Source organism: Gossypium hirsutum, chromosome D10 (genome assembly GCF_007990345.1).
Source record: "Gossypium hirsutum isolate 1008001.06 chromosome D10, Gossypium_hirsutum_v2.1, whole genome shotgun sequence".
NCBI lineage: Eukaryota > Viridiplantae > Streptophyta > Magnoliopsida > Malvales > Malvaceae > Gossypium > Gossypium hirsutum.
The window spans coordinates 48,425,180-48,435,194 of record NC_053446.1 but is presented as its reverse complement, the minus strand read 5'-3'; the positions used below and the strand labels follow the sequence as shown (position 1 = coordinate 48,435,194).

The 10,015-nt window shown below is 34.8% G+C and overlaps 1 protein-coding gene across 1 annotated transcript; it reads left to right on the top strand.

The window, feature by feature from the left end:
* Window positions 1-602: 602 nt before the first annotated feature.
* Window positions 603-5,062, top strand: LOC107913646 (probable serine/threonine-protein kinase At1g54610). The gene is made up of 7 exons (XM_016842296.2): window positions 603-1,414; window positions 1,513-1,797; window positions 1,886-2,203; window positions 3,080-3,307; window positions 3,593-3,693; window positions 3,988-4,102; window positions 4,491-5,062. Exons 1-7 carry the CDS (start codon window positions 1,043-1,045, stop codon window positions 4,794-4,796), a joined length of 1,725 nt encoding a protein of 574 aa, XP_016697785.1. The 5' UTR covers window positions 603-1,042; the 3' UTR covers window positions 4,797-5,062.
* The last annotated feature ends 4,953 nt before the right edge of the window (window positions 5,063-10,015 follow it).

Here is a 10,015-nt window from a genome sequence, read left to right as displayed (position 1 = left end):
TTATGTATCAAAAGTTTTTTTATTTATCAAAAGTGATATATAGACTATTAATTTTGTTTCATTGTACTTAAAACGTGTATGACGTCTAATAAGAATATGTCAAATGCTGCATTCTTATTGATAGATATAGTGTTTTGAGTTAAAATGAGGCGAGATTAATAATTTAGTACTACTTTTGTCAAAAAAAGCAACATAATTTGAGGGTTAAATTTGTATTTAAGCCATATTTACATGATCACATTTAATGAAAAAATAAATTAAAAAAAGGAATATACTCTTTTCTAGACAAAGATTTTCTTTACAATCCAAGTGGCAGATTTTGAGTGGCTCACGGTTGCTCCCCAGTTAAGCACGGGGCCAAGTACTCCACCTGAAAGAGGAACAAAATCGAAGAGACACCACTGACTTGTGGAACCCACTACATCTCTTCCACCACCTTATCCAATCATATTCTTACACGTCACAACCCAAACCCCGCATGATAAAATCACAATCATTCCCTCTCAACGTGGCAAATTATGATTGGTTACACTTCCTCATAACACCGAATCTCCCGCAGTTAATTAAATCCCCTAAAAAACAAAATTTTCATCTTTCTGAAAGAGAGTCAAAGAAATAATGACCAGTGCAAAATAAATAAGTAATTAAAAAAAATAAACACTGGAAAGCAGAAAGTAGAAACAGATCCAAAAAATCTTTATTTTAAAAAAAAATCTTAAATTTCTTGAAATTCTTCAAATCTAAAAGGAGAAAAAAAAAGGGTAGTTGAATTTTACTGTTATCAGCTTTTTATAGCTGAAATTTGTTGACTGTGCCACAATTTGTGGGACTTAAGTCTTAATTTTTAAAAAAAAAATCATTGCAAGCTTTGCTTTTTTTTTTGGGGGGGGGTCATAAAGAAAGTTGGGTCACACACATTTCATTACTACATTCTCTGAATTAATCTCTCAGAAATTTTTTTTAGGGTTTTGTGTTTGGATGGAGATAAAGTGTGAGAAAATGTGGGAATGCGAGGGGAAGGGAGAGGAGATATGAGTGAACTATGGGGTGTGTGTTTGGGAGAGAGGTTTCAGGGAGACCGGTAGGGAGGGAAGAAAGGAAGAGAGAGGAAGTTGGTAGGGTTTCCAAAAGGTCGGAGAAGGGTGAAGAGGTTGTTAGAGATGGAAGTAACAGCCAGAGGGTGGAGGAGGAGAAGGCGGAGGAAGAAGAAGCAGCTGCTGCCGCCACCGCTGCAGCGAAAGCAAGAGCGAAAAGGCGGTCTTCACGGCCGAATCCACGGCTGAGTAACCCACCCAAGCACGTCCACGGCGAACAAGTCGCCGCCGGCTGGCCATCTTGGCTGTCTATCGTCGCCGGTGAAGCCATCAGCGGCTGGACTCCTCGCCGTGCTGATTCTTTTGAGAAGATTGATAAGGTGCCTTAACTTCTTCTCATAGCCTCATTTATGTATTTATTAGTAGTATTTTGCTCCTATGTAATTACTTACATAGCTTTGTGAATTTGACTGTTTAGATTGGTCAAGGAACATACAGTAATGTGTACAAAGCTAGGGATACTTTGAGTGGGAAGATTGTTGCATTAAAGAAAGTTCGTTTCGATAATTTGGAGCCGGAAAGTGTTAAGTTCATGGCTAGGGAGATTAAGATTTTACGCCGATTGGATCATCCTAATGTGATAAAATTAGAAGGATTGGTGACTTCGAGAATGTCATGTAGTTTGTATCTTGTATTTGAGTATATGGAGCACGATTTGGCCGGACTCGCTGCTAGTCCGGCTATAAAGTTCACCGAGTCTCAGGTAAAATAAATACTTTTTCTTCCTTATTGCTTATGCTGGTTTTGAATTAAGTTATGGATAGAGTTTTGATTTCTGCTGATATGGACAGGTAAAATGTTATATGCATCAGTTGTTATCGGGGCTCGAACATTGTCACAACCGACATGTATTGCATCGTGATATTAAGGGGTCGAATCTTCTTATTGACAATGGTGGTGTTCTTAAGATAGCGGATTTTGGTTTAGCTTCATTTTTCGATCCTAATCACAAGCAGCCAATGACTAGTAGGGTGGTTACACTTTGGTATCGACCTCCAGAGCTCCTTCTTGGTGCCACAGATTATGGTGTTGGTGTGGATCTCTGGAGTGCTGGTTGCATTTTAGCTGAGTTATTAGCTGGAAGGCCCATCATGCCTGGTCGCACCGAGGTAGTGTAACTTCTTGAATCTAAAGTTTATTAAGCATGTATTCTCTATGTGCTATTATTTTCCTCCACGGAAAGCGCATTAAGGTGCAAATTTTGTAGCTTTAGTTTATAGAGGCATAAGCTAATTAGCAAATTGAATTTGCTCTAGATTTGGGTGTAGTAGCAATAAAATGTACTTTTCGCAACACCAAATTACTAGCTTTTCTTATATATTTTGCAAAATAAACCATTCTGCAGTTACTGTTATATGAGATAAACTTAATGATTTTGCAGTCCTCGGTTAGCATTTGACTATCATAATCAAAAGGTCATTGAAATTTGCATTGTCAATTTATTAGTTCTCTATGATATTTGATCCTCCTTTCTCTATGGACGTTTTCGAGTTGTCTGTATTACACCTATTGGTATAGGACTTGGATGTTCCACAACATCCAATTTCACTTTGCGGTTTCCTAGTTCTGTTTGAATACTTTTTGAGTTGTCCAGGCAATTCAAGTTCATAATTTGATCCTCTACATTCATCATACCAATGACTATTAGCATCGTAATGGTTGTTTTGTTATTACAGATCTCTTGAAAGTTCACTGGCTTTCACAGTGATCATGAAACAGCCTGGGAAAGCAACACTAGTATGATTCAGTTTACTTGGTTTTAAAATTTGTACACCATTAGGAAGCAGTTAGAGCTTTTTCCATTTACACTTGACATATGAGAGTAATGATCTTATATATTTGATGTAAGACATTTACTGTTCTGGAAAGATGATGGTATTACTGTATTTTCAGTTTTTCTTACTGTTTAGCTTCTGATTATAGTATAATTGCTCGGCACATGGTACCTATTGTATCTGCTAACATTTGTCTATAATTTTATTTAGGTGGAGCAATTACACAAGATATTCAAACTATGCGGCTCTCCTTCAGATGAATATTGGAAAAAGTCAAAGTTGCCACATGCAACCATATTTAAGCCTCAACAATCATATAAACGATGTATAGCTGAAACTTTTAAGGACTTTCCACCATCATCGTTGCCTCTGATTGATACTCTTCTTGCAATTGATCCTGTTGAGCGCCTGACAGCTACAGCCGCATTAAATAGTGAAGTGAGCTTTTGTGTTTCTCACATGTCTCCTTGGTTCTGACACTTTATGAGTTTTTAGGTGGCTTATTTATTTAAAACCTTGTAGCCTATACAGCAGCATTTATAATATTCATTATGATTCATTATACCGTATCAGAAATTAGTTATTGATATGCGTCCCCCCCCTCCCCCCTCCCAAATGTGCTCGAGTTTTAGTCAGTCTAGTTTCGTTTTCTAGGATAACCAGTGATTGGTTGGAATTATTTATGGTTGAATATGCCAACGTGACTGTTCATGTGTTCTGCAGTTCTTCACGACCAAGCCTTATGCTTGTGATCCTTCCAGCCTTCCAAAATACCCTCCTTGCAAGGAGATGGATGCTAAGCTACGAGATGAAGAAGCTAGAAGGTACATGATATTTGATATCATTAAGTTCTGATAAACTGTCTGGCCAACTTGAATATTGTTTTTGTTTCTAAATTCCATTCCGCAGAAATATTTTTTTACACTGCATATTTTCATGAAGTAATGAGTAATGACTATTATCATATCAGGCAAATAAAATAGAAGATAAAACTAACTTAAGATGTTGACAATAAGAGATTTATCTGAATGATTTATTTATAGTAGTAGAGCATGAACATGGTAGCAGTTTCTCTCCTTTCTCTTCGTAATTACATGGGATGAGCTTCATGATTGTAGATTGCGAGCTACTGGAAGACCTAATGCTGGAGTGAAGAAAGCTCGTCCACGTGATCGACCTGCGCGGGCAATTCCTGCTCCAGAAGCAAATGCTGAGCTTCAAGCCAACCTTGATGTATGTCATAGATGCATTCTTTTCCCTCTAAACCTCATATTTTTTTCGTTGAATACGACAAGATAAGCTAACATTTTAGTTCGGTGGACAAGTTCCAGTCTTTTTTTCATTATTATGGTCGGTTAACTTCTTTCAAAGATAAATATTGATCATTTGTAAGACATCTCTGCTGATTTCAGTGATTTGTGTCACTTTTGCCACACACACCCGATATCTAAGTTGGTAAGGGTTTTTCATCCAGAATCAACAAAGATATTATGCTTTTTTCTTGGTTCTAGTATTCACGAATCACTTGCATGGTCCTTGATTTTACGATTTTTACAACTCGAGATTGCGGTGAGACGAAGGACTGATTACTGATGTACTGGAACTTCTTTTGCTGAAACAGAGACGACGGTTAATAACACATGCAAATGCCAAAAGCAAGAGTGAGAAATTTCCACCTCCACACCAAGATGGAACTCTTGGTTATCCTTTGGGTTCTGCACATCCGATAGATCCTGGTTATGATCCACCCGATGTTCCGTTTAGTACAAGTTTCTCATATTCAAATAAAGCACCAATCCAGACATGGTCTGGCCCTTTGATCGACTCTTCTGCGGTTGGTGCTCCTAGGAGAAAGAAGCACATGTCAGGTGATGGTCATTCACATTCAAAGTCAACTAAGAAAGACAAGAATTCGACTCGAATATAAGAGACTACATATAAAACGGGCTGCTGGAAAGCCAAAACATTGCTGCTACAAAGTGTTTCTTTGATCTGCAACCGGGAAAACCGGAAACTGCATCAGAGGTAAAAACTTGTATTCATTTTTACTATCCATTGTTTTTTGTTTTTGGTGGTATTATTGTGAGAAGCTTATCTAATGTTGTACATCTGTTATACTGTCATTGTTTCTTCAGTTCTGTTGGAAAGCCCCAATTAGATTTAGTAAAAAAATTGAATAAATTTGTTCTACAATTCTTTTTCTTGTTTTTTCTTTTGTGAAAATGTGTCTATAGTCCCTGTACTTTATGAAAATTAGGACTTAGTCCCTGTACTTGTATTTTTAAGAATTTAGTGTCTCCACTTTTCAAATTTTAAAATTCAGGTCTAACTGTTAACACGGTTAATTTTTTTTTGTTAAATTTGCTGTAACATTTTGAAAAAAAGATGTAATTAAAAAAAAAAGGATGTAATTAACTTGAATTTAATGATTAATAGTTGGACTTGAATTTTGAAACCTGAAAAAGTAAAAAGTCTAAAATTTTGAAAATATAAGTATAGAGACTAAGTTCTTAAATTTTAAAAGTAGAGGGACTATATGAATATTTTAACATTTTTTTAGTTCCAAGTATTTCTCAAGGCTCTCCTTGGTAAAACTTTAAAATATGACCATTGTCTCTGTACTGGAAACCTAGTTGATGTGGTTTTAAGTCTTATTCTTGTTAATATTAATACATATTTAAATACGATTCAAAATACTTTGAAATATATGGAAAAAGAAAAATCAATTTAGCCATATTAAATATTCTGGAATCTGAGGAACATAATTCAAAACGTGTCATGATATTTTTTTGTGAACACAAAAATTGACACTGTTAAGCCCTAAACACGAATGTTAAGGATTGAAAAGTTAATAAAATATGTGATTAAGGGCCAGTTTTTTATTATTTTTGAAAAATTTGAGTGTTTGGTATCGCTGTCAAAAAGTATTTTTGAGAAATAAAATGTTTATTATGTATTTAAATAAGGTTCAAATTAGTTAATATTATGATATTTTAGCAAAAATATAAAAAATAATTTATTATAACTTATTGTTAATATTTAAATATATAATATTAATTTTAATTATTTCTAAGTAATTAATTTTAATTATTTATTAAATTTAATTAAAATATATAAACTACATTTAAATATTTAAATATAATAATTAAATATTTGTAATTAGATATTGACACAATTGTATTATTTTAAAAATTATTATTTATTTTTAATTAATGCTTTTAACATATTTGTATTATTTTATTTTAAAATGTATTTGAATATATAACTCATATTAGATATTAACATAACATAGAAAACATAAACCTAACAAATTAAAATATTATATATATTTCGATTAAAGTTTTAAAAAGGGATAATATTTATATACCAAATATAAATACTAAAAATTTAACAATAGCATTTACAATTTAAAGTGAATTAATTAAACTAGAAGCTACAGCATCTCTTGTTAATTTCATTTCAAAACCACTTGAATTGTTTGATTTACCGTCATCATTACCATCATCATCGTCGTCGTCATCATCATCACTTTCTCGACCATACGCATTTTCTGAATTAATAATATTCTCATATGCCCAGTTAATATCTTCGTATTCCATAAAATTTGCATCATTTCGACCGACATGTTTTCGGATAAAATTGTGTATCGTCATTGTAGCAACAACGATCATCGTTTGCTTTTCAAAACTATAACTTGTCATATCCCTTAAAATAACCCATTTTTTTTTCAAAACACCAAAAGTTCGTTCAATCACACTACGTAATGATGAATGTGAATGATTGAATATCTCTTCTTTACCAGATACCGATCTACCTCTACGAAAGTCAGGTAAATAATATAGCTAACCTCTATATGGTCCAAGATAACCTTTCATTTGAGGAATCAAGAAGATAATATTTTCCTACAAGTCATAATATAACAAACAATTAATTCAAGAAATTTTTTTTATAAAAATTATCAATTAAAGAACTTATACTTTATTATTTAAAAAATCACATATAAATAAAATATCTAACCATTTGGTGGGTGCGGAAATTTGTATTTTGGATCTCAAATTGCATCAAGAAATTTTCTAGTGTCATGTGCCAATCCTTCCCATCCAACCATGACAAATGTGAAACACATATTAAAATCACATATTGTCATAACATTTTGAGTCGGGATACATTTTCTTCCAATATAGGAAGTTTGTTCATTTAGTGGAAGAATAGCGGCAATGTGAGTACCATTAATTGCACCTATGCAATCCTGAACAAATAATCATATTAGTCTCGTGCATATTTTTAGTCGACCAAATATATTATAATATAATAATATAAAATTAAATTTTAACCTTAAAATGCTACATAAATCTAGAATTATTACGTATTTATTGAGCTAAAAAAAGGATCTTCGGGTGCAATTAGATCAGTGGCCATCATTGAAACTTTCTCAAGCACAATTGCAAAGTGTCGACTTATTGTTGATCCAGACCTTTGAAATCTTTCTAGACATTGGGAAACTTTTGCACCGGTGTCCAAGATGTATAAAAAATTCTCATCATTTCACTAGAAGATATGTTTCTTGAAGTTTGCAAGTTGTATCTTGTCTCCAAAACTCTCAACAAACTTGTGAATACCATTTTAGACATCCTAAAATTAATTATACAACGTGATTCGTTTTTTAAAAGCTGCCGAAACAACTGTTTGACTGGAGCACCACCTTAACCATTAACCCATTCAAACAGCTCATAGAACAGAGGCAGGTAATAGCAGGTACCAAAGAGTTCGTTCGAGCAAAATATAGAGCAATCAAATATTCCAATAAATGTAAAAAAACTCCAAGAATTTAATATAATGTGATGATGAATGTTACATTTATATGCTTTTTGTTACAGAATAAATGTTCCAACAAATGTAAAAACCTCCAAGAATTAAATATAATGTGACGATGAACATTTGTCAATTGAGAATGTTTGAACAAAAGATATATCATGAAAATGTTTTGAACTTTTAACTCAAAGAAAGAAAGTTCAAGGTCAATCCTTGAAAGGCTCACTAAATTGACTGATGGTATTTTACAGCAAAGTTGGCATGATAAATTCTTCTCTTAATTCTTTCTTCTACCTCTCTTTCTTGCTTTCATCTTCCTTCAAACCTTCATTCCTCACCAAAGGTATCAAAGCTAGATGATTCTCATGGCGAATGACAGAGTCACGACACAATTGTAAAAGGAATTGGGGTTTCTATAACATAAGCTTTCCCAGCTTGACAACAAGCTCGATACTAAACTGGAAATGAAGTTGGACTCTTGTTTCAAGGAATTTCGTGAGGATTTTAAAGGGGAAATACAATGGGAAATTAGAGCTGAGATGCACTCAATTTTTTAGCAGTATTTTGGACTACCTTCAACCATTATTCATGGAGGGGTCTCGAATAGAGGTAAGGGACTTCTGGGAGCACCGCCACCAGGATTTCCACCCAAGGATAGCCTAGTTATGTCACCAGTTATAGATCTCGAACACACGGGTACTTACTCTCGAGCAAGCTTAGGAGATCTTTTGGGAAAAGTGTTCCAGCTTACTTGCCCTTGATTTGATGGAACGGACTTTCAGGGATGGTCCAAGCTTAAGCAGTTTTTCGAAGCTGAAAACGTGGAAGATTCAGCTAAGGTTCGAATCATGATGTTGCATCTGGAGGGAAGGGCCCTGGAGTGGCACCATTTCTTTTTTCAACAACACGGTGGCATTCGACAATTGACTTAGGAGGCGTATGCGCGAGCCTTGCAGGAGAGATTCGTATCCCGTAGGTACTTGGAGACCCAATGACTAAGTTGGTGGCTCTTAAACAAACAGGTACGACCGACCAATATTATGACCAGTTTGTGAGCCTTTTGACTCAATTAAGTTTACTTGAAATTTATGCCTTGATCATTTTTGTGCATAATCTCAAACCCGATATTGGTCAGTATTTGTGATTATTCAAGCTAACCACCTTGATAGAAGCTTTCACTAGTGCTATTGAAGTGGAGGATATAGTCGGCCTTGTTACTAAGAAAAATACTCCTATAGGAGGGAACTTTAGCTCCCCTAAGCCTTTATTGCCTCTAGTTAAAGGATACAACTCTCACACTATACCAGGAGTTCATTTTTCCAACAATTCTCATGCAAAAACTCCAGTTAAAGCTCTTTCATAGGTTGAGATGGAAGACAGAAGAAAAAAGGGACTATGATTTTTGTATCCCTCCAAATACACACCAGGGCATAAATGTGCCAAGTCTCAAATCTATCAATTGGTGATTGAAGCCTTGGTTGAGCTGGATAATGAACTTAAGAGCCTTACTTCTAATGAGTTTCAAGATTTCCCTGAGAAGTTAGAAGTGACTGAAGTTGAAGTTGAGTTAGTAGCTTCTGTTCTGTCTTTGCATGCCCTTAATGGTTCTCAGGGTCACAACACAACGCGATTATTAGCTCGAATTGGTCCATGTAAGACCATTATTTTGGTAGATTCGGGCAGTACTCACAATTTTATGGACTGCAAACTGGTGAAGCAACTACATCTACATGTGGATCCTTCTTGTAAGCTTAAAGTGATGGTTGCTAATGATGTGCAATTAGCTACTCAGGGTGTCAGTCGTCTGGTGAAATGGGAGGTGTAAGGGTGTCAAATCTCCACTGATTTTATGGTGCTTCCAGTAAAAGGTTGTGATTTGGTTCTTGGTGTCCAATGGCTTCATTCATTGGGGTTAAATATCTGGAATTTCTTTTTTCTTACAATGTAGGTTGAGTATTTAGGGACATCTTGTACTTTCCAAAGTATTCTTCCTGAGGGTCTACATGTTTCTTCTGGTGCTCAAATTTCTAAATACTTCAATGTGATGGGACAAGGCCTCACTCTCATGTTGTTGACTAGTTCTATCCAAACTACTCTGACCTTACCATCACAGACTATGCACAAAGATATTGAATTGCTCTTAAATAAATTTGAGGATGTGTTTTAACTTCCTAAAGGCCTTCCTCTTGTCAGATTTCAGGACTATAAGATACCCGTTCAAGATGAGACTCAGGTGGTCAAGGTCCATCCATATAGGTACCATACTGTTAAATAAATATTTAAGGACATTCGAGATTTAATTTTGTGATTTTTTGAGATCAGGAACACCTCGAA